This window comes from Ammospiza caudacuta, chromosome 3 (assembly GCF_027887145.1).
Source record: "Ammospiza caudacuta isolate bAmmCau1 chromosome 3, bAmmCau1.pri, whole genome shotgun sequence".
In the NCBI taxonomy this organism is placed as follows: Eukaryota; Metazoa; Chordata; class Aves; order Passeriformes; family Passerellidae; genus Ammospiza; species Ammospiza caudacuta.
Window position 1 is genome coordinate 39,565,412 of NC_080595.1, and position 25,241 is coordinate 39,590,652.

The 25,241-nt window shown below is 36.5% G+C and overlaps 1 protein-coding gene across 1 annotated transcript in view; it reads left to right on the forward strand.

Moving 5' to 3' along the window:
* The window catches only part of BIRC6 (baculoviral IAP repeat containing 6), a 177,768-nt gene that overhangs the window by 81,865 nt on the left and 70,662 nt on the right, over positions 1 to 25,241 (forward strand). Inside the window, exons 46-58 of the mRNA XM_058802446.1 lie at positions 781 to 1,343; positions 4,273 to 4,448; positions 4,993 to 5,089; positions 5,262 to 5,456; positions 7,319 to 7,519; positions 8,144 to 8,423; positions 10,892 to 11,148; positions 12,301 to 12,409; positions 12,923 to 13,144; positions 16,058 to 16,838; positions 17,720 to 17,863; positions 19,570 to 19,699; positions 23,065 to 23,196. Of these exons, the coding sequence (XP_058658429.1) occupies positions 781 to 1,343; positions 4,273 to 4,448; positions 4,993 to 5,089; positions 5,262 to 5,456; positions 7,319 to 7,519; positions 8,144 to 8,423; positions 10,892 to 11,148; positions 12,301 to 12,409; positions 12,923 to 13,144; positions 16,058 to 16,838; positions 17,720 to 17,863; positions 19,570 to 19,699; positions 23,065 to 23,196 (3,287 nt within the window). The remainder of the gene's footprint in view (positions 1 to 780; positions 1,344 to 4,272; positions 4,449 to 4,992; positions 5,090 to 5,261; positions 5,457 to 7,318; positions 7,520 to 8,143; positions 8,424 to 10,891; positions 11,149 to 12,300; positions 12,410 to 12,922; positions 13,145 to 16,057; positions 16,839 to 17,719; positions 17,864 to 19,569; positions 19,700 to 23,064; positions 23,197 to 25,241) is intronic.

Sequence of the window (25,241 nt, forward strand, 5' to 3'; positions counted from 1 at the left end):
GGTAGTATTTGAAATGTGTTAGGATTTTTTTGTGAAATGCCATGAAATGGAAGCAAAGCACCAGAAGGGGATTTACATGGTTATTTCTAAGAACACATATAATTATGGAACTGTACTGTGTCAGTAGTATCAGATCATAAGATTAATTGTAAAGAAAAGCAGTATTTTACTGTTAAAATTACTTAAATTCCAAATATTATTTTCAAGGCTGTTTCTAGAAAAGGTTTTGTTCTGCATTTAATTTTAAAAGTTCGAGTAAGATTAATCAATGGGAAGAAAAAAAAATCCATCATGGTTTCCTGTTAGCAACTAAGTAATCCTCATGATATTAAAGTATTATGTGACTGCTTTCCATGAGTTTTTCTTGCAAATATAGAAAACTTTTCACCAAGAACTGAACAGAACTGTTCAGCCTGTATATAGACTGTTCCAAGTGTTTACCTACAAAATTACAAAACAAAAGATGAATCCTAGCCTTTTTTACAGCTAACCTCTTAATCCTTAGTGGTATCAGGAAGGTGGTGGCATGAGTAGGTTCTGCAGGCTGTTTAATGACTAGTATATTAAAAAATTACAGAAACTTGATGCAGGTGGAAGATTAGATTTTGCTTCAACATACATTTCTGGAAATAGCTGGATTTTTTATTTATTGGAAGTCTGGTGTGCTTTTGAATCCTTAAAAATTCAAGGAAAAAGACCACACTCAAACAGCCAAACCTGTATAACTTGTAATATCGCTCTTTCTTTCTTCCTTTTTTTTTTTTCTTCTATTTCTTTCAGGGGTGCTTTCCAGACAGGCCAGGGACCATTGGATGCTCAAGTGAAACTCTTGGAATTCACCCTGGAACAGAATTTTGAAGTTGTGTCAGTCAGCACTATTTCTGCAGTGATTGAGTCCATAACCTTTCTTGTGCATCATTACATTACGTGTTCGGACAAAGTGATGTCTCGCAGTGGCTCAGACAGCTCTGTGGGTGCTCGAGCCTGTTTTGGAGGCCTTTTTGCCAACATTATCCGTCCAGGGGATGCCAAAGCAGTTTGTGGAGAAATGACAAGGGATCAGCTCATGTTTGATTTATTAAAGCTGATAAACATTTTAGTTCAACTGCCACTTTCCAGTAACCGAGAATACAGCGCCCGTGTTCCAGTAGCAAGCAGCACTACAGACAGTGTGTCTGATGAGGAGAAGGTTTCAGGAGGCAAAGATGGCAATGGAAGCAACCCTAATACTCAAGGATCAACTGCATACGTGGCAGACTTGGTGTTGGCCAACCAGCAAATTATGAGCCAGATTTTGTCTGCTCTTGGCCAGTGTAACAGCAGTGCTATGGCCATGATTATTGGTAGGTATTTTCTGAGTAACATGGAAGGTCTCTTGGGTGGTGAAATGTTTAAAACTTCTGCAATCTCATAAGCTGGGTGTAGATGTGAAAGAATGTGTTACAGAAATGACAGGAAAAAAGAGAGAAGAAGCTAAAGGGGAACAGATGCATGAACAAAGCCCCTAATAGGAGGTGGGATACAGTAATTGAAACCAAACAGAAATGTGTTTGACATTTGAATTTGCTGACTCTCAGAATGCTTAATGTTAAAGGACCTCTGGAGATTGTCTAGTCCAGCCTTCCTGCACAAACTCAGAGCCACTTCAACTGAGAGCAGGTTGCTCAGTACCTTGGTTCAGTTGGATTTTTAATTCCTCAGGGCTGAAAACTCCACGGCTGCTATGGGCACCCTGTTATAATGTTCAATCATTCTTAAAGTAGAAAAGCCTTTTTCTTATGTTTAAGTGGAATTTCCTGTATTTCAGTGTGTGGCCATCAAATGCCTCTATGCGTGAATTAGGATGAGTCTTCTTTGTACAAGACACCTTACCTCAGTTATTTTATTTGCTATGTATTGGATGATTTTCCTTTTTTAAATCACTTTTGTAAAATAGAGATTACAATCATGTCCCTTTCATAGAGAACCTAAATTTTTCCTCTGTTTTATCAGAAATTGCATTGACATAATGTTCTAGAAGTTGCAGTCATATATTTTTGGGTGGGATCTTCCTGCTATGAACTAGTGAGGGACATGATGATACTTAGAAATCAAAGGTGCTGTTTGTCACACATTTATCTGAGGTGCATTTTCTCAGAGAGACTGCCTATCTTTGTGACTTACTTGTGATGGTAGCATAGGATTTATTTGCACAAGGTAAACCACTGGCTGAAATACCATGGATTTCTGCATGTGCAAAGCATTTTGCAGGAGGTTAGACCAAGACCTGCACTCCATTTCAGGTGTAATAGTTGTAAGATTTTGTTTTCTTTATACTCATTTTCTTACTTTGAAGCAAGTTGCTCTGGCCTTTTCTGTGCTGCCTCTTTTAAGCAGATAGAAAACTTAACCAGTGCTACTATCAGGAAACAGTTACTTGTTCAGTGAGCCCTCATGATTAGACCAGTGGTTTATTATGAAAGCATGAAAGCAATTGAGGAGGAGATAGTTATCTCTAGTAGTCAAATTAAACAGGAGGCAGGGTTTGACAAGCCTGCATTGTGCTGTTGGAACTGTCCTGAAATTAATTCTAGAGCATCTCCTCCATCACTTTGGTTAGTTGGTGTCATATTGCAAATACACTATGAACACTGGAAGTAGTTTGTTCTGGGAATAGTGGTTTGTTCTGAGTGTGTGTTTTTGGAGTGAAATTCAGATATTCTTCTCAACTTTGTCTTTCTAAATCACTGACTTTTGTCTGGCAGTTGTTCTGCATTTTTTAAGGACAGTTCGGAAAGATAGTTTTTTCAAAATGTGTTTCATTGAAACTAGTGTTCTGGGCCAGCTGATCCCTTTAATGGATTGTTTTTCCAAAGGATTTTTAAATCAGGTTATTGAAAATAATCTGTCCATTTATTTTGGGAAGATGTAACACGGCTATTTGTGGGTTTAGTTCCTTCAAGAAAAACTATATTAAGCTCTCTCTGGACAATTTCTGTGAAAAAAACATTTTGCGGGACTGCAGCCAGGGTTACACAGGATCCAAAAATCAATTATCAGCATATAGTAATAAATACGTAATAACTAATGCAGTATGGAAAGGTACTACTAGGATAGGTAAACAAGATGTCTGCAAATGTTACTGATAGGTAGTGGCTCTGATGTCAACATTTATGCAAATAGTGTTAATTTACTGCATCTGGCAAGCCAGCTTGTCAGGATCCAGGATGGCCCTGAGTAATTCACTTGTCACATGAATTTAAACATTTTCCATTCTTGTTTTCCTCTTATGACCGTTGTGTCTGTTTCATTAGGGTTTTATGTTTTGTAAATGACAAACTGTGAAAATCATACCAGTAACAGTATTCACCTCCTGTCCTATCTCGTCCTTAGCTGAAGGTCCTCCCTCACAGCAAATCCAGCTCACTTGACTTCAGCTCTATCATTCATTCCATTTAATTTTTCTTGGCTGGACAGAGGCTGGGTCTTAGGACTGCTTTATTTGTTGCTCTGCATGCATTGCTTATCAGTATTTGCTTTCTTGGCAGTTTAAAAATGACCAAACACCTGGCAGTTCTCTTGCCAAAAGGTTTAAGACATGCTCCAAAGATCACTTGAGCACCTTGATTTTTATTATTATTTGTTCATACAGCTTCAGTTTCTCTGAATGGGACAGAATTATTCTGTGGTTGTCTTACATTTAAATCTAAAACCACTTTTTACAGCTCTTCCAGATCACAGTCATATGATTGTAAGACAGTTGTATTTATGGAAGTAGTCTCTTCCATGGGAAGATCAGTGTTTTGCTTTCTGTCTGTAATCTCAGCAATGTGTAGTCAATATTGCTGATAATTGATATTCAGAAAATTGTCCTGAATAAATCCTGAGCTTTAATAGTGAGAAACAGAATGCCAGGAGAGGTATTTCTGATAGAAATATATGAGTTAAATATTTGTGGAGGTTTTGGGCAGCACAAGGGCACTTTATTATCAGAAAAAGATCTTAAATGTGAGTTGCTTCTTGCTAGGAGTGATTCCAATCCTTGTAGTTACCCTGTTTCCTTCACCAATTACACTCGTTTTATGGTCTGATTTGATTTAAATTTCCTGACTTCCTGGGTCAAGTCTTCCTATCTGGGAGCACTAATTGTAAGTCATGTGATCCTGAAAGCTGGTCCATTTTTACTTGGTAAAATCCATGTGAACATTTGAATATTCTTGAGTTCTCTTAATGTACTATTAGTGGTTTGTTAGATCTCAGTTTGTGACCTTTGAACTGTCTGCTTTTGTTTAGGTGCAAGTGGCTTACATCTGACTAAACATGAGAACTTTCATGGTGGCTTAGATGCAATATCAGTTGGAGATGGGTTATTCACAATCCTGACAACACTTAGTAAGAAAGCAACAACAGTTCAAGTGATGCTTCAGCCTATTCTTACCTACATGGCCTGTGGATACATGGGAAGGCAGGTAAGTTCCCTGAGGCTTGCTGTGCTTCAAGGTAGTTGATTCTGTAATCAGTAGTAAGGTCAGAAAACTAAAGTATTGCTATGTAAAAGAAATGTTAACATTTTTACAGCCTCACTTCATTTGGGTGCTGAAGTTTGGAAGCCTTTCTCTGTTGCCTGTGGTAGAGAGAAAGAATTTTCTCTAAGAACATTTTGACATTCCTGTAAATGTTTCTGGCTAAAGGCTTGAAGATGGAACAGATATTTTATTATGTGCAAGTGAGAAGCACATTTATTGTGGCTATTTTAATGCTCATTACTCATATTTCTGTGAAGATGCTCACCCCCTGAGTTTGAGCTTTTCCATACCCCAAAGACTTTTCCTGTGTGAGGAATGGAACCATGTGGAACATGGCATTGTATATGGTGGCAGAGAGATTAGCTGTGGTGGCATTTCTTCCCTGGTAGTTTTGCCTACTAAAAGGGGAGGCTGAGAGCTGTTACTTGAATTTCTACTGTACTAATTTTGTATGAAATCATGTAATTCTTAATTTATTTTCTTCTAGGGTTCTCTTGCCACATGTCAGTTATCTGAGCCACTGCTCTGGTTCATTTTACGAGTGTTGGATACAAGTGAGGCCCTGAAGGCTTTCCATGATATGGGTAAGAATGTCTTCTCTTTAGCCACATCAGATGAAGAGTTTGATTTAGATTTTTTTGGCACTTAGAGTACATATATGTGTTGACATGTATTATTAAACAGGCCTTTGCTTGTGTGGAATCTGTTGTGTGCTCCTGAGCAGTATTTTTTTCTCTGTGCCCACATTATACACAGGTGGTGTTCAACTTATCTGTAACAACATGGTAACAAGCACAAGAGCTATTGTTAACACAGCAAGAAGCATGGTTTCAACTATAATGAAATTCCTGGATTCTGGTCCCACCAAAGCAACAGACAGCAGTTTGAAAGCCAGAGTGCTTGCTTCTGAGCCTGATAATGCAGAAGGAATTCATAATTTTGCACCATTGGGTGAGTAGTGCTGCTTTGTCTTAGATTAATACCTACTAGTAATTTCAATGTGTATCAAGTTCTTAACAAAAAGTAATACAATAGTGTCAAATGTTCCAATACTACTAAATCATCTCTTGAGAGGTGTTGCTGATGTTTCAGGGTAATGTTGAGGCATGAGGTTAGTCCCCTCCACCACAGGTAGTAAGACTTCATGTGGACAGGGGAGAGAAGGAGAGGGAGTGAACTGTGTCTAATTAATACATCAAGGTGAGGCCCCTTTCTCCTCCCCTGGGTCAGGAGATGCCTGGTTCCAGCCCACCATCTGCCTTAGACATAATGAGACTCAGTAACTTCTCTCAAGGCACATCAATTTTGGTGGAGTTTGTACAGAATCATGGCATGGTGGGATAATAGTGAATGAGCCTGAGCTCTGTGAAGCTGGAGCTGATATTGCTGATGATGCTCTCATATCTACTTCTGACTGCTCTCATGTGACCTGCACAAGCATTTGTTAGAATTTCAGGGCTGTTTTGATAGCAATACAATGGCTGCCAGTTAACTAAAATGTGTGTGTTTTAAGAGGTAGTGGTACTGCAATATCTTACCAAGGCTTTCCTTTTCAGTACTAGTGTCTTTGTTTTCTGTTGCTGCCCACTAGCCTGGTGCAGCTCTTGAATGCATTCATGCAGTTTGTCTCACTGACCAAAGGGGATTAATCTTAAAATTTCTGGAGACATTGTTCAATGAGAAAGCAGTCCATTCAGTCCTGTGATTCAGATTTAAGAGTGTCAAAAAGAATAGCATTGTGAAAGACAATAAAAATGGTTTATTTGGTAGAATAAGGACCACTGGAAATCTACTTTGCTCTTCATAAATTTCTGAATGGTAAATTTAGGAATCCTGCACATGTTCATTCTTTTTTACTTTAAACAATAAAAATCCTAAGCATGCATGGTGGTAGGTTCTTGCCTACCTTATCTTCCAGCTTATAAAGTGCTGCAGTTCTTGATATTCTGCCATGAGGGCATCTCTCTTAATATTTAACTTTCAGTCAGGAGTGTGCTTTTAAAATTAACCTTCTGGTTACCCTCACTTAGTACATTCTAATTCCCATCATTTGGTAGTCTATGTAGCACATTCTGATTCTCATCATGTGGTTATTCTCTGAGATGGGCTCAATTCATTTTGGGATGAAAGTTTATCAATGTCCAGCTGCTGCTAGACATTTAGTTGTGGGATCAGGCTGTAGCTACTTTACAGTAAAACACCACAAGTACCTGGAGTTTGGAACAGCTCAAATCTGGTCTTGTATGCCGTATAACCTGCTAAGGAAGACAGCCTACATCTTCCTTCATCATTCTTAACTTGTGCTAGGAGTAGAAAAAGAAGCAGCAACTGTGTTCAGGTTTTTTTTTTTATTCTGACAATTTTTTTTTAGGAAAGGGTTTTCATGTGAAACCTTTTAAAAGAAAAAGGGTTGCAGAAGTTGGTTTTAAATTAATTTGTTATTTTAGTATTTAAAATGTGTTATCTGTGATTTAACTGAGTTCAAGTTCTAAGCATGCTGTTTAACCTGCGCCTTTCTATTTGGTTTGATTTTTGTCATGTACTCTTGAGAGTAAGTTTAGAATTTTGGCAGCAGTTTTCCCCTAGCAAATCTCAAGGACATACATATGCATGTGGTATGTAAGCTGCCTATTTAAAACAGCTCAGAGTAAAAGAAGAGTAACTGGGCAGTGGGCATTAAATATGGGATATTACTGATAAAGCAGAAGAGATTAAACAGGAAAAATAAGATATTTTCCACAGTTCAGGTTGTAAATTAATCTGAGTTTTATTAATAAACATTAATAATCAATGTTAATGGTGCTGTTTTGAAGGTTCAATCACCTCAAGCAGCCCCACTGCCCAGCCTGCTGAAGTGCTGCTGCAGGCTACTCCTCCCCACAGACGGGCTCGCTCTGCTGCATGGTCATACATATTTTTACCTGAGGAAGCTTGGTGTGACCTCACAATTCACCTTCCTGCAGCTGTGCTGCTCAAGGAGATCCACATCCAGCCTCACCTGGCCTCTCTGGCAAGTAAGTAGATTCACTGATGTTGATGCCAGTTGAAAAATTTGAAGGTTGGGATACAATACAAAGAGTGTAATCAGAGGAACTGAAGCTGTGAAGTTGTTTGAGAGTAATGCCTGTAAAATAAGTTTGAAAAGCTGGCAAATTCTGCTTTCCTTGAGAACAGAAGTCCTTCCCTCTGCTTGTTTTCTGGTGTAGTAGATGTCATGTGCCATTCATGTTAAATATGTCAAAAAACTTTGTCATGCTCACCAAAACCCAGTGAGAAAGTGATATTGGTCGAGGCTCTTCAGGCATAATGCTTGTGTATGGTAGTTGGGAAAAAGCATGAGATTTTCAGCTCTTGCTGTTGTAACCCTGATAGGGATACAGTGTTTTCAGTGACAGGACTACTCTTCCTCTGAAGTCTTTGAAATAAACTGTATATACCATGTATCAAAATGCTTGTGCTTTTTGACATGTACCGTCTCCCAGGTGAAGTTCTCCAGCTGCAGTTCTGTAGTAGTGTCTGCCCGAGACCATTTCAGTCATTCTGTTCTCTGAATTTTAAGTGTTGACTATGTAGCCATGATGAAGACAAACTGGTACAGATTTTAAAATAGTGTCAAACCTTCTTATCTTACTCTGTAGCTTGCCCTTCATCAGTGTCTGTTGAAATAAGTGCGGATGGTGTCAATATGTTACCTTTGTCTACTCCTGTTATCACGAGTGGTCTCACCTATATAAAAATCCAGCTGGTAAGAGCTGAAGTTGCTTCAGCTGTCTGCCTCCGTCTCCATCGTCCTCGGGATGCCAGCACCCTGGGGCTCTCTCAGATCAAACTGCTGGGCCTCACTGCCTTTGGAAACACCTCCTCTGCCACTGTCAACAACCCCTTCCTTCCCTCCGAGGACCAGGTCTCCAAAACGAGGTAAGGCTCCAGTGTCAGGGGACAGTTTGTGCCCATTCATGGTTTAGTGTTCGGCTTTTTTATGGTGTTCGCTTCTCTGAGTCAGATCTTTCAGTAGCAAATTCTTCCTCCTTTCTTTTCCAGTATGAAGGGATGTTGATGCAGGGCAACCCCAGCGTAGGGAATAATGTGCTCTAACTCTGATTTCAATAGGCTGAACAACTGCTTTATTAAGCGGTGTTATATTACTCTAATACTATACTGAAGAAATACTATATTACAATGGTACTTAAGAAAAACCTGACCATGTCTGAGACAGTCAGGACACAGCTGTGACCCAATTGGCCTGTCAGTCCAAACAACCATCACCAGAATCCAACTAACAAATCACCTTTGGTAAACAATCTCCATAACACATTCCCCATGTGCCAAACAACAGGAGCAGCAAGTAGAGATAAGAGTTGTTTTCTCTTCTTCTCTGAGCTCCTCACTGCCTTCCCTAGGAAAAATCTTGGGAGAGAGAACTATGTCTCTCTCTGTTCAGAGAATGTGAATAACACATCAGAAAAAATAAGCAGTGCTTCTGCCTTCTTTAGTAGCATGCTTAGTCTGCAAATGTAAAAGGGAATGTTTTGTCCCTGCAATGGCGAGAGAATATAAAGCACAGGAGAGCATTTTGAGTTGCATTTTTTGTTTTTAATGAGTAGGCAGTTGTCAAAAAAAATGGAGTTCCAAAATACTTCATATCCTTACAGAAGTCATCAGAGTTACATAAGTATTGGAGCAGGAGTAGAAGTAGAAGAATGCAATGTTTTGTGGAAGTCATATCTAATATTGCTGTTTGCAGACATTTCAGAAATAGGAGCTGAAGGTTCTTACAATTCTGGCATATCAGCAAGATTTCTTTTCAAAAGTGTTTATTTGGTTAGGTGGCATTTTGAGTTTCTTACTCATTTTAAAAATAAAAATAAGTGAATACTTTAAGAATTTTTTTAAAGTGTCAGCATTTTCCAACTTTGAATTTCATTTACAGGAAGGATTTCTGACATTTCCTGGCTTTTAAATTTAGCTTACTAAGTTGTAAAAAACTCATTAATTTTAAATATTTAATCTTTAAATCTTAAAGGTTATATATTTGAAGAGAACGTGGGAAAGTTTTGAAAACCTTTCTTTTGCAGGGGAAAATTTTGAGAGCATAAGTAAATTTAGAGAACATGAATACTTTAGCTGTGTATTTATAAAAGCTGTATAACTGAAATTGGTCTTTGCTCTTAAATAGAAGAAAATTACTATAGCCAAATTATACTGTGTTTTTATTTAAGAAAAGCTTGTTATAAAGTCACACAAGAATAACCAGTATCTAAAGAAAGGTCAATGTGTGTTCTTCATTTCTTGAAATATTTTATTGTGGCTTTCAACTTAATGTTGTAAGTATCTCAGTAAAACAGTGATAGTAATGTGAAACATATATTCAATAAAATTGGCATAAATTTTATTTTAGACATAGCAGAGAACTTGCTCTTTTTTTATTAATGAAACTAATTGATTTAGGAGTAAGTGATTTCTGAAATTAAATTGTAAGCCTAATTTAGGATCTGTAATTAAGTTGACATTTTTTAAAACTGTGGTAAAGGTTAGTTGTCAAAACAACTTGCTAGTTGAGAACTTGTCAGTGAAAGATGGCATTTATTTCACATACAGCTTAGATTGCCATCTTGTTCGCGATTCTAGTTTAAATAGTATTGTGGTGTAAAGTCTAATAGATGTGTTGCCAAATTGATTTGATTACAATAGGTTTATTTCTCAGGATTTATTATTAAAAGAACTTCTCAACAATTTTGTCAAAGAATGAGAGACATGAGGGAAATGCAGTAGCTAACACATTTTTAATTCCTGTGCTTTTTCTAGATGTATTTTAAATCAGGTTCCCTAGGGTTCATGTAGTTTATTGTAAATATGTATGATCTAAAAGTTTGTAATGTCAGGGAAGTTGTGCAGGTGTATAATTTTAATGCCAACTACTGTTGCACTTTCACTCATTTGATGTAAATAAAAACAATACACAAGCAAACAAAACCCAACAAAGAAGAAAAAAACAAACAACAATCCATAAAACCAAACCTTCCCCACACCCATCCCCATATATAAACACCTTCTCTTTCATCCTTCCCTCAACAGGAAGGATTTCTTCCTATTGGAAGAAATATGTATGTGAATTGAGAAATCTTGAAAAACCTTGTAATAAAACTAAGGCAGGCTCTTAACTCATTCTGTCCACAGACCCTGCCTTTCTTATATTCTTAATCCAATGATTGCAACAGCATTACTAATGTGTATTTCATTGTGGTCTTGAATTCAGTCATTTGCTTTGCTCAGATGATGTTTGATCATGTCACAGAAGTTTTCTGCACTACTTGTCCTGTAATCTAATACAGGTAAGTAATGCAATGAAATAATACGTTAGCTCATTTTTCTGTTTTCCTTTTCAGTATTGGATGGTTAAGATTATTACACCACTGCCTCACTCACATAAGTGATTTGGAAGGAATGATGGCCAGTGCTGCAGCACCCACTGCTAATCTGTTGCAGACATGTGCTGCTTTACTAATGTCCCCTTACTGTGGGATGCATTCTCCCAACATTGAGGCTGTGCTTGTGAAAATTGGGCTTCAGTCCACCAGAATTGGCCTAAAATTGATTGACATTCTTCTAAGAAACTGCTCAGCATCAGGGAGTGATCCTGCAGGTGAGTGCAGTGTATTTCTTTTCAGTTGCTGCTTAAAAGCACTGCTTGTATAAAAGTACAAATTCAGTGTATTTACATGATGCTTTCTGATTCTGAGTCTGGGTTGCTCATTGTGCTTTGTTGGGCTTCCAAGTATCACAGTCTTTGTATGTGGGTAGTCCTGCCAGGATAAAGCAGTGCTCCCAGAGTTGTTTGGTTTTTCATAATTAGATGGGTGTTTTGAAGACAGTGTAAGATGCACAGTGTATCCTAAATGCCTCTTACTTTAGACACTGCGTGCAGATGTTTTAAAATAAAGACTACTGCCACAAATGCTGCTAAGGAGAACGCAGCAGAATTTGGGCAGCAGTAGTCTGTAAAACAGTATGAATTTTGAACACCTGAATATTCTGAGTATTTTCAACATTGAAAATATTTATGTGTAGAGGTACATAATGAAGATATAATTACGTTCTATGTCCCACAGTAAAGTATTGCAGAAGCTGTTCTGTTAGTGAACTGGGGGCTTTATAATTATGGTTTCATACCACTTTGCTGTTTTGTAGTTCCTAAATGAAAGAAATTCAATTTTTCCTGTTTTGAGGTTGCTACCAGAAAACACTATTTGTAAAATAGCTTCCATTACTTCTTTTGCTATGAGTTAGTGCTTCAGCATAGACTTCTCTCTTTTGCTGCAATGTTGTTAGATAGGAAAGTACTTAGTGGCAGAGCAGAGGATAAACACAGTGAGGAGAAGCTGAATAGGAAATAATCTGTGGAAATCTTCAACTGTAATCGCATTGATGGAAATTTGAGTTAAATAAGCTTTCATTTTGAAAAAAAGTGTTTGCTTCTGTAAAGCAAGAGGTTTGACAGCTCTATTGGAATTAGTCATGTCTTTTTGGAATATGTTGAAGAATACCCTGCTATAAGTTGTGTATCTGATAGATGTTGTAATGGCTTTTCATTTCATAGTAAAGATGAACATTGGACATACAAAATGTGCAGTTTTGAAACAGTGATGTGTATAGGAATTTCATCCTTATGTTAATGGGGAAACTTAATTCAATGTTACTATTGCAATTCTGTAATAATGTCATTAGTACACTTAAAAAATATGTATGTAAGTACTTCTGTTATTTCCCCTCCCCTTTTTTTTTTGAATGCGGCAAGATCTGAATAGCCCTTTACTGTTTGGAAGATTAAATGGTCTCTCTTCTGACTCCACAATAGACATTCTTTATCAGCTTGGAACAACTCAAGACCCTGGAACAAAAGATAGGTAATGCTATTTGGGTTGTCATATGGAAGCATATTCAAAAAATAACCTGCTAAACAGTGGCTTGATATTAGTTCACAAAACCAAACATTTTTGGAATCTCATTGTTAGGAGGTAGCATGGAAGTGCAGAAATCTGAATAAGCTCTCCCAGTTTTCTGTTCTAGCTCTTTTCATCCTTTTCAGGGAATGCTCTCTTTGTCCCTCTATTTCTGCTCTTATAAATGTGATAAAACTTTGAGAGAAAAGTCAGTTGAAAAACAAATAGTCAGAACTTAAATACCTGCTCTATTTTCTTTTTCTGTCAAAGGTTCACATTTGGCTGTCCAAGATAAGTTTTTTTTTTATTAAATTTTGCCCTGATCTGAGTCTTGAGAAAAAAGAGCTTGAGCTCACTCTCAAGCTTTACATCAAAGAAAAATATAAACATGTAAATTGGATTACAAAAAGCCCAGCAAGCTGATTTGACTCTGTTTCTTTTCTCGTTTATAATATGCAGCATCATCTTGTCTTCCAGAATTCAAGCATTGCTGAAATGGGTCAGTGATTCTGCAAGAGTTGCAGCTATGAAAAAAAGTGGCCGGGTCAGCTACATCTGTCCCAATAGCTCAACCAGAGAGTATGGGCTGCTGATGCCATCCCCTTCCCACCTGCATTGTGTGGCAGCAATTCTGTGGCATAGTTACGAATTGCTTGTTGAATACGATTTGCCAGCGTTGTTGGACAGGGAGCTCTTTGAGTAAGTAAAGCAAAGTTTAGCACCACGTTATTTTTGTAATTAAATTGTTTTGTTCATGGATGTAATACAACTTGAAGGGCACTTATTGTGAAATAGTAGTGGAAAGTGAAGCTAATTGATAGAATGGATAGCTAAACAAACAAATGGATACCTATCCAAACAGATCCTTTTGTAGTTCTAAACTCAAAGCTGCACTTGACATATTCCAGGTATAATTGTGTTTAAAGACCCAAAAATCTGAAATGAGACAGGAAATCCATGTGTATTTTTGCATGTATGTGAAAGGTAAGCTGGTTCATGCTTTCATTCATGAGGTTTTTTAATGGACTGTTCTTGCTGAAATTGTTTGCAGTAATTTTCACAGTAGATGTAAGTGATCTTCATTAGGATGCTGTTACCAAAGCATTATTTTATTTGTCTCAGTATCCAGTATCTATAACTGAGAGGTGGGAAGGTGGTAGTGTTTTCTTGGAGTTGTCACTTCTGGTTAGCTGGACTTGAAAGAAATGAATGCACAAAATCTGGAGTGAATCTTAAACTATGAACTTGCTTCATTTTGATGCATTCTAAAGAGAAGTTCACCCTAAACACCAAATGTATACTTTTAGCGACTCCCAAAATGAAAATATAGAATATAGTATTTGCAATTTATGTTGTTTAAATGGAAGAGATAGTTAAACAAAACAGAAAAGTCTCATAACACTTTTTTCACATTTTATAGGAAAATGGCTTTTAGTCAGGCATCTTTGATTTGTACTGTTGAATGCAGCTGCAGTTAATAAAGGGATCTTTGCTCATGGTTTTGTTGGTGGTTTTAGGAAACCTTCATATTTTTTCACAAGCAGTCTCATTTAAGCATAGTCAAACATTAAAGCACTGTCAAATGTGTAAGTTATGTTTACAGGTACAAGCATGTGGAACTCTTACATTACTTGGAAACAAGACAATTTCCAAAGACTCTTCAGTGATACAGTGATGTAGATAAATTTTAATTCAAAATGAGCTTGTTCATCATGGGAATCTGTTTAAGGATTTTAAATTGCAGGTCAATTAGTCCTTTTAGCAATACACTTTAACAGAAACACATTTTAACATTTGAAAAGGAAAAGCTCTAATAAAAATGGACTTTCCAAAATGGACAGCCCGATTAGATTTATATAAAATCTATATATAAAAGTTGGTTTCACAGCTGAGTTCCTGTCTTTTGGAGGAAAGTGTCTTGTTTTCATTACAGGGAGAAATGATAGTTTATACCTAATTTGAGTATGCAAGTTTTAATATGACCCTGTTCCCCTACCTCCTGCCAGATATAAAACTATCACTCATGTAGGCCACCATCTGGAGCAAATTATAAAATATATTCTTTAATAAATATAAGAGCTTTTTTGTCAGAGTTATATGGGCAAATATTTTTTCTGATAAAAGTAACTTTTCTTGTGTATTAATTTTCTTTGGTATTGTAACTTTTGAAATATTGTAATGGATTCTAGCTATAGCTCCAAGTTTCTCCTTTATGTGATAAATCACTTTGTTCTTGGAAATATTTTCCCATCATCCCCTTTTTCCATTTCAGTATTTTTGCTTTGGCCAATGGATGCTAATCCCATAGTTATTTTTAAATATGTATTTAGAAAAAAAACTTATTTTTCATAGAGCATGAACTCATGCTGAAGATTTTAGCATTTGGATTGTGTTAATATGTATTTGGAGAAGAGTTAAGTGTAGCTTTACTACATGTGGACTTTTGGAAATTGTAGCTGTCTTCCCAGAGTTATAGATCATTTAGCCACTGAGATGAGTTTTCTGTTGGGGAGGGGTTTTATCAATCTTTGACTGTGATAAATCCAACTTTGGGTTAGACCCAGAGAGTTCCTTGAGTTCCTAGAATGCCCTTAGACTAAACACAGAATAACATTTCCATCCAGAAGTAGGGAAAACAATCCTTGCCTTCAAATGGGGAATGCAAGATACAATAATACATCCAAATTTAATTTAAAAACCTAGCATTGAATGGCATGAAGTGCATGTTCACTTCTGTGTGTAAATGTTAAGATAATGTAACATCTGTGGTGTCAAGGTACTGTGAATGCAGTTTGGAAAAGTGGTTTTGTTTTAAAGTACTTCACATACTCTGGACAAGTCTGTGTGAAGAAATTAGCATTTTACTTTACAATTCCCCTTTCTGAAATTTAGGCTGGATAACAGGAGCTAAATTAGCTTCTGCACTCAAATGGCTTGGATTAGCAGTCAGGCAGATAGTAGTACTTGGATGTGATGCCAAAGGTAGGTAGGACTTTAGAATAGCTGAGGAATAATTCTGTTGTTAATTTGTGTCCTAAATTTAGGTCAAGTAAGGATAACAAGGGTGTGTTGTCCAACCAACAAGGTTGTTGCTGCTTTCATGTCTTTTGCAGCGTCTTTAAGAAAATCCCTAATAAGGGAAATTTTCAAAAATTTTGGAACATGTTAAACTACTTTCAGTTCTTACAAGGAATTGAGACCTTCATGTAAATGACCTTTGTACACACGCATAGGATCATGTGTGTGACCCTAACAGCTGCAGCTTGGAGAATTGACAGCACAAAGAGGTTGCAGTTGGTTAAAAGTGGATGAGATGTATGACAATTGTTGAAAGACTGAAATCCGGTTTGTGTGTACAGCTGGATTGTATCTATTTAAAATACAGTATGGTGAAAAAAATTTAAGCATGCAGTTGAGAAATGCTTTTTGTGGGTAATCAGCATCCTGCTGATATTGTGATCTAAAAGAAGCTTCCAAGTTCAGCATGGAGTGTTTCACATTAGCTTCTGTAATAGTAAATCATAAAAGTGCAAAAATGGTGTATGAACTAATGATAGAAAAGGAAAAATAACTGGCAGACTATGTATTGATACAATTTTCTGTCTTCTCCAGGTCACTGTTTAACTGGTCCATGTCTCTTCCTTGCAACATGGTTTTGAAGAAAGCTGTTGATAGCTTGCTTTGTTCCATGTGCCACATCCACCCAAATTATTTTTCCTTACTGATGGGATGGATGGGTATCACTCCTCCTCCAATGCAGTGTCAGCACAGACTGTCTATGACTGATGACAGCAAAAAGCAGGACCTTAGCTCATCTTTGACAGATGACTCTAAAAATGCACAAGCCCCTCTTGCACTAACAGAGTCTCACCTGGCTACTCTTGCTGCCTCATCTCAGTCTCCTGAAGCTATCAAGCAGTTACTGGACTCAGGTTTGCCTTCACTGCTTGTAAGAAGTCTTGCTAGTTTTTGCTTTAACCATACTTCCAGCTCTGACTGCACTGCACAATCAATGGATATCAGCCAGGACAGGCTCAGGAGGCACCATGTTCCGCAGCACTTTAATAAAATGCCCATCACGGCAGACCTGGTTGCTCCTGTTCTCAGGTTTCTGACAGAAGTTGGCAACAGCCACATGATGAAGGATTGGTTGGGTGGCTCTGAAGTCAATCCATTGTGGACAGCACTTTTATTCCTGTTGTGCCATTCTGGTGCTACCTCTGGAGGACACAATATGACGGCACAGCAGAGCAGTGCAAGGTCCAGCTCTCTTTCTTCAACTGTGACCACAGGATTGACGACTCAGCAGCGGACAGCAATTGAAAATGCAACAGTTGCTTTCTTCCTCCAGTGCATCTCTTGCCATCCTAATAACCAGAGACTTATGGCACAGGTGAGAGAGAAAAATAATGTTTTAATTCTTTGAAAACTTTCTGTGTTTTTACCTTTCTTTATAATAACTTGGGGTTTTGTAAACTGTCATTGACTGGCAAAATTTATATTAAAATTGTTAGCTTGTTGATTTGAGTCTGAAACATATAAAAATGTTTTGGCATGGTTGTGCAGTCCTTTGTATAGATTTCTCTTCCTCTTGGTTTAGAGAAATAAACTTTTGACTGAACTCCAAAAGACTGTTTAAGTGGATAGGGCTAAACTTTTGTGAAATGGAATTTGAACAGCAAGCTTCACACATATTTTATATTAGTAACCTGAGGAGATTTCCTGGGAAGTTTGCTTGTGCAACTTGTGTCCAAGGAAATACAGGATATTGCAGAATATGGCTTTGCATTTGGTGTTCTAGAGCAGATTCAGCAATCTTTGTCACATTCATTAACCTTGCAGACCTAGCTGAATGCAAGTATAATGAAAAAATGCTTTTTCAGCATTAAAAATAATGATACTCTAGGAAGAAGTAGACTTCAGTAAAAAATTGAGTCAGTTCTTTGTTAATGGCTGGAAGTAATAATGCATTATGCCATGGGAAATGTTCACTTTAGGGATTCAAAAGCTGGTTTTATGACTACTTTATTTTCATTTCTTTTATCTTTTTGAGAAATCTATATGTTTACAATTACTTTGCTTGAGTCAGCATTTTAAACTTTTATATTAAGGGCCTTATTTGCTGCTGGTGTTTTCTTCAGTGGTGCACATTTCTGAGCTTGTGTGGTAACTGGAAGTGGATCTCAGGCACTGCCTACTTTGGCTGTGTAGAGCTTTATTTTAAAGACCTAAATGTAGAAATATTTTAAACCTAATATCATTTTGCCTTCTCAGGTTCTCTGTGAATTGTTCCAGTCCTCTCCTCAGCGTGGGAACCTCCCAACCTCTGGAAATATTTCAGGATTTATTAGGAGGCTTTTTTTGCAGCTGATGCTAGAGGATGAGAAAGTGACTTTGTTTCTTCAGTCCCCTTGTCCAGTAAGAATTTTTGATACCATATGGTAAACGTGGGATAAATTTAGCCTGTGAATCTTAAGTCTGAGTATATTCAACTTTGTTTGACATGTTAGCAGCTTTTTTCTGCTGTACACATGATGGATTTTTGAAAAGGAAAGTACTGTTGAATTTTAACTCATCATTTTAGAAGGAAATTCAAGGCACTGTGCTACAATAACACAAAATATTTGTTGGAAATGTACTTCTTCTGAAGGATCTGACAACTGAAATTGATCTTACAGAAGGCTTTTTAATAGTACCCTTACACACTAGAAATAAATGTAGATACAATATCTGTTCAGTAGTCCTTAGCAGTATCATTAAGGATCAGTCATAGTCAAAATTGGCAGACATGCTTCAGCAGTTAGCCAAAATGCCATGAATAGAGTGACAAATATGTGAATTAATTTATAAAGCAGATGTATGCTTTATGGTTCCACGTGCTTCACTGGAACAGAATAACAATTGATGTCTGAAGTGCTCTCCATTGAAGGCTGTGACTAAAATAATAGGGCAAAACCAGAAGTTTCTTTAAAAGATCTGATACTCCCAGATAAAGATACTCCAGAAAAAAGTATTTGCTGCTTTGGTTTTTGCATCTCAGAAGTAAAGCACTGCAGGAGATAACATGAGAGGGAAACTGGATCAGATAGTATAAAATGGAAAAGGAGGCACAAATACAGTTTTAGCACAAACATTTAAATGTTTTAAATTGGCTGACTAATTGTTAACAAGTTGATTGATAATGTCAAGGCAACATCAGTTACCAGATTTCTGTTATTTTACATACAACAGATTTTTACAGAAGCTATTATTAGATATGTAAGAGCAGAAAACATGTCATGAAATTGTCATAGTTCAGTTTCTTTTATTAAAAACATTGGGAAATTGTGTTCTTAGTGAGATGATTCTTCCTATAAGATGCAAAGAGAAACCTTAAAAATAAAGTGGATGTACAGGATATACTTCTAGAATATCCAGCAACATAACCTTTCAAAGATTGATTCCTTATTTTTATCTTGAAAGTTCTTACCAAAACTGTTTTTCAGAAGCTCAGTTCTGGTTGTCAGGAAATAAATTTTTTACAATTGCATTGCACAACAATTAATTGGTCCTGTAAGTTCATATGCATAAACAGGTCATCAGGGCTGTCTAAAATACATTATGGTAAAATATGTGCAATGTTTTGACTAGTAGTAACTTAGTTACCTGTCATAATAACAAAAAGTAGATATTAAGTCTTGAATAAACTTGCTCCTCAAGTGAGAGCAACAGAAAAACATCATCTTTCTCTACTCTAAGTATGTTGTTATTTTTTAATATTTAGTTTCAAAGTTAAGATTTTGTTTCCTAAATAATGGCAAATCTTTGGCATGTGGTTTTTCTCTCATATTACAACTATGTAAAATGATTGGGTTTTTTAAAGCAAAGATGATATCATACTGTTTCTGGTCCTAAAAATATTGTAGGCTTTCAAAACAAATTATTTGGAGTTAAAAAGCTAAACGTGTCCTAATTTGATGTATTTTTACTGTTTACCTCTGAAGTTGAAGGATATATTCGTCTTCTTTTTTAGCATACTAAGGATTTAGCTTTATCTAGCTGATGTGGCTTTATAAGAACATAGTGATTTAACTTATTTCTCAGTCTTAATGTCATAATTAATGTTGACTGTTTTTTCCTTTCAGCTGTACAAAGGTAGAATTAATGCTACTAGTCATGTAATTCAACATCCAATGTATGGAGCTGGACACAAATTTCGTACTCTTCACTTGCCTGTCTCAACAACTCTAGCAGAGGTTCTTGATCGTGTGTCAGGCAAGTTTGCAATAGTTCATGGTTTTGTTTTGCTTCTTTTTTAAATGCAGTTTAAAAAAACTTACACTGTTTGACCATACAAATTATACTGCAAATATCAGTATTTAAAACACACTGTCTTTTATCCTTTCATTAAATTTCCCCAGATTTTGTCAGTTAATAGCCTGGAACTTAGTGGTACATCTCAAGGTGGAGATGTATGTCCTGTGAAAAGGACCTTGATAAGGGCTCCATCTAATTTCTGTGGTTATACATTTGTCTGCTTTATAAATATTTGCATTTGCTTACTAAATGAAAAATGAAAAGTATCATTTACTTTTAGATATTAATTTTAAAATTATGCTCAGTGAGAGGGTAATGTTATGGCATTAATTAATTTACTTGTTTTTTAAATTTCAGTACTTTCAGTTATACTATTTGAATATACACTGAGAGATGAATCTCTCACAGACCATAATACGGATTTTGACACCTAAATGGTAGACATCTTAATCTTAAAATGAATCCCACCTTTAATTTTAGTGGTTATTTAATACTTCAGGAAACAGAACTATATGTTAAAGATTATGGGGAATAATTTTTTAAAATTTAGTTAACAAGTAGAATTCATACTGAAGATGTCATCTCCATGCCAGAGCTCTCTAGGTAAAACCAGGCAAAATGCAAGTTGATTCTCCTCTAGTAATAAATAGAATAAAAGTTGTTTGGACATGTTAAATGAAAAATCAGTTTTATACATGTCTAGTTTTAAAAAAAATAAATCCAGGACTTCCATTTTTACTCTTAAAATGTGGTTCTCAATAATACCAAAGAAAAGTCAAAGATTGTTAGAGCAATTATGTTTTTGTCAAATAGGAGATGATGTGCACTGAAGGGTGTGCTCTTAGTTGCCTGTTCATGTGACTAGATATGTATGCTCCTAGATGTAGGTTTACTTGATTGTGTACTTTGGAACTCAGGGTAGATCAACTTTTTATTTATGAGACAGGTTTTCATGGAGTTAAAAGCAACTATTTTTTTTATATTTATGGAAAACTTTTACACTTACAAATTTGTTGGGGCAATTAACGTTACCTAACAAGCTGATAGGAGTACTAAAATATTATTTGGCAGAATACGAGAAAGGACAAGATGTGTTTTAGGATTTTAATAGAAAAATATCCATTCCTAGCTAAATGCTTGAATCTTATTTATCAAGGAATAGTTCACTATTTCTGATAGAATTCTGTATTTATTTACTGTCCAGAGAGTCATGTGTGAAATGTGACTCAGGTTTTTCTGACCACAAACTGCACAAGGATCTCATTACTGTAGTGGGTGGGATGGTCACTTCGTACGAGGTAGGGATCAGTTGCTGAGCAGCGACATAAACTGTCCTGAGTAGCTGCCTTAGTGGTGCCTTGTTGTCAGCTTGGTAGCCAGTGCTAATAAGGTCTGGAGAGGAGAATGTGATGATGTGGTAGACTGTCATGTCTGAAATTGAAAATGGTGCTGACTTTGTAGGGCACCATAATTTAGGGTTTGCTGCTGCATTGTTGTGCCTTGGCTTTGTGGTTCTTGTATGGCATTCTAGGAGGTCCATGGTCAGGACAGAGTAAAGAAGGCTTGACTATAAGAGGAGCAAGCTGTGTGTTTAGGGTGAGAGAGAGAGAGAAGGGGTGGACTGGGGTAGAAAATAAAGAAAAGGCTGTCACCACTATAGCAAATAGAAGTCATGAAGATCCTGTTCAGGATCTGTCCGTTGGGTTAACTTCTTTTTTCTTAAATATATTAATTTTCTCAAATTAACCATTTCATACTTTCTGCATGAATAAGTCACAAGACCCATATTCATTTTGTACTTTTTTTCCCAGCTTAAAAAAAAAAGACAGGGGGAGAAAGGGGTCATGAAATCATTGATAGATCTGCTGCTTGCATCCCTTCACCATAGGAAGAAAATGTGCAGTACACAGTAGATAGGATTGCCTGGATGAGTACCAGTTGTTTTGTAGTTCATGCACCTTAGACTTGAGTTACTGCTGGAGTCAGAAAAACGGAACAACAAATCTGGATTTCACCTGAGTAGTTAAAATACCCTTGCTTAACCTTCTTTAATATTTTTATTAATGACCTTTAAATTCCTCAGCAGTAAGTGGACATTGAGTCCATGGGACAAAACTAGAGCAACTCAGAAATTCAATAATAATAACAATACTAGTAGTAATAATAATGAAAGTTTTTTAAAAGCCAAAACTCTATACAGTCTCAAAGATACTTTTGTATGTGTGTATATATGTATACACACACGTTTTTATGTATACACACAGATCTATGCATAGAGAGAGTGTATGTGTGTGAATGTTGAGTCCTAAGTGGCAGTAGTTTCACACTCTGTATCTCTTTTTAGTCTCCAGTGTTGTCTAACACAGACATAACTAATGTTTTCAAGCACAAATCATAATATATTTCCAGGCAGCCAAATCACATCCCTTTCAGCACCTCACCCACTGGTGACACACAGTTAGTTAAAGGTAGCTGCATGTTACTTCTAGGTCTTGAGTCTGGTTGTACCTTAAAGCTGCTGTGGCTATGTGGAAACAACTCAGAAACAATTAGAGAATTACTTAGCCATTTTGGTGCCAGTGTTGTACTACACAGGGTATGAAATTGTCCATTGTCACCAATCATCAGTGATTTAATAAGTTAGATTAGATTTAATAATGTACTGATAGTTGTGATCTGTGCTAGTGATTGAACCAAAATGGTTGAACTGTAGCAATCCAATATTCTCTTAAACAGCTCAAGATTTGGTTGTGTGATGTACTTCAGGCATCTTCCAGTTTTCTCTTCCAAAGGAAGAGAATTTGCCAGTTCTGAAATTGGATCAGTATGTAACAAGAAATATCCAGACCCAAATACAAGATCATGTTTAAATAAGTCTGCAGCCATCCTTGAAAAAAAAAAGTTTTGATATTTCTTTTTTTGTTGGATTTTTTTTCCTTTTTTTTGTTGTCAAGATTTTTTGTGGGTTTTTTGGTTCGTTGGGTTTGGGTTTGGCTAGAGATTTTTTTGCTTAATCTCATTTTTGGTTGATTGCAGTGGTTTAGTGTTTTTTAATGTGAAAACACTTGACTCATCAAGTAATGACTTTAAACTTACACATTTAAATTGTCAGAGAACAGAGTTTTTGGGGAAGAAGGGGACAGAATTGCTATAATACCTTAATAGGTAAAAACGTATTATTGCTGCCTGTGTTGCAGCTCTGAAATGCTACAGTAGTTGAGAATAGCCTTGTTAACAGCTTAGAAACTAATAAAATCAACTTAGTATCTTGAAATGCTTTTCTTTCCTCTCTTTTTGTCCTTATCCCCTCCATTCCCATACAGATACGCCTAGTATTACAGCTAAGCTAATTAATGAACAGAAGGAAGATAAAGAAAAGAAGAATTATGAGGAGAAAGAAAAAGTTAAAGCAGAAAATGGATTTCAGGACAATTACAGCGTTGTTGTTGCTTCTGGTATGTCTTTTTCTTCTATCTTTTATAAAATGGATCTTTCTGGTGTTCAAAGTGTGTTGGGGGAAGAAAATATCTACCAATAATTAACTTTATATCTAGTGATGGTTAGAAATATCATAGCAGCTGGTACTACAGTTGTAATGTAACTGACTGTTAGGCAAGAAATATTGGTTCCTGGTGAAACAGCTGCCTCTAGTAGATTATATTGTGACAAATTTTTCAATTCTATGTACACCCAAATATATGAGTCAGTGATATCTTCGTGGATGCTGTTGCTAGGGTATTTTGCAGCATTTTTTAAAGACACCCCTGGAGCTTGGAGGGTATTATTGCTTCTGCTTTTTGCAGTAGCTGGTACAACAGGGTTTAGTCACCTCTCTTCTGAAAATATGCTTTGGAAATAAAAGGTATCCACATATTTTGCAGAACAGCTAATGGTACTCTACTAAAAACTGTCAAATGGAGATTTTGGCATAAACCCACGTTATTCACTTGGAAACAACTAATACTGGAGTTTGTTTCAAAGCATTCAGTTTATAAAAACTATTGAGTCAAACCTTCAGAAGCCTCTCATGTAAGCCCTTTTTCTTACAAAAATGCAAAACTTTTGTTGGAGCATATAGGTTGAACATAGTAATTTTGCAGTGGTACACAAATGTTCCAATTCAGATAATGGCTGTAGAAGTCATTAGTCTTTCAGTTTGAAGTTGATTAATGAACTTCAAACTACTCCTTTCCTATCTAGCTTTCTGCCAGTATTGAGGTACCTCGAGTTCATTCACACTTCATGAAGCATAAAGCAGAGATGCTGATTTCCTCTGACTTTTGGCACCAATATTTCTTAAGCTTTTTATTTCAGGTTTTTAGATGTACATATAACTTAACACAAAGGCTGAACAGGGCAGCGGTTTCACTGAACTTGGTGTGCATTTAAAACAACATAGCTATGTTAATTACAGCATCTTTATCTGATAAAATAGTTACAGTAGATGCCATTTAAGTTAAACATGTTTTAGTAGTATCAAAAATATTAATAGGTCCAAGGAAAGGGTTAAAACACAAAAAATCTAGAAAGAAACAAAAATACTAAGCCAAGTTGAAGATAGGGCATAGCACAGTCAGCCATGTTATTCCAGTTACATCGCTCATCCTACTGCATGATATAGCTCATTCTCTATTAAAAAGAAGCAGATTTCAGGTTTTTTTCTGATATTTCCAATTTTCTCCAATTTAGTAAGAGTTTAAATGTAAACTTATTTTATTTGGATTTGTTTTACTGCCTGTTTGTCAAATATTTTCTTCTTTTGTAATAATTTTTCATATATTCTGAGGGTTTTGTAGTGTCCTCAGAATCTCAAGAAATATAAAGTATTTATGTTTTTACCTATGGGTAAAATTAATAGAGGGAGAAGATGGTATTTGCAGCCTGATCTTCCTGAAGCAAGCTAGTGTAGTGTACCGAGATTATTGGACAATGTGTTGTACATTAGAGCTGCTTCTAATGATCAGCTGAAATCAGAGTGTATTACAGCATTTGAAGTGTAGATCTTGTTAGTTTTGTGGCAGCTCTTGGTCAATGATGAGTTAGTAACTGTCTGTCTTTGTCTGTTGACCTGATGGCTTTTTACCTCTGTCACCTGAACAGAAGGATACATGATTGCAGTATAATTTTGCTGTACCTTAAGTCACCTTAAGCTGTCCTAAGATAAGGCAGTCTTGCTGTGTAGTAACAGTAAGCTCTTCTGTAGCTAGTCTACCTCCTGATTTTCATGCAGTGCTTACTTCAAATATTTTGGGGTCAGGGAACTTGGAAAGCGCATATAAAGACACCTTTCATCACATGTGGTACTGTCAGTACAGCAGCTAAAGTCACCTTTGTAGGGCAGACAAGGGGTTATTAGCTATAATCTGTGCTGAAATGTCTGTCAGTTTGGAAAAATTTGCCTTTCTTGCCTTCAGGTGAAAAGACAGCCTAAAAACATTTTGCTCTAGGGCCTATTGTGAGACACTCTTCAATGACAGCAGAATCAGAATACCTTTTGCTT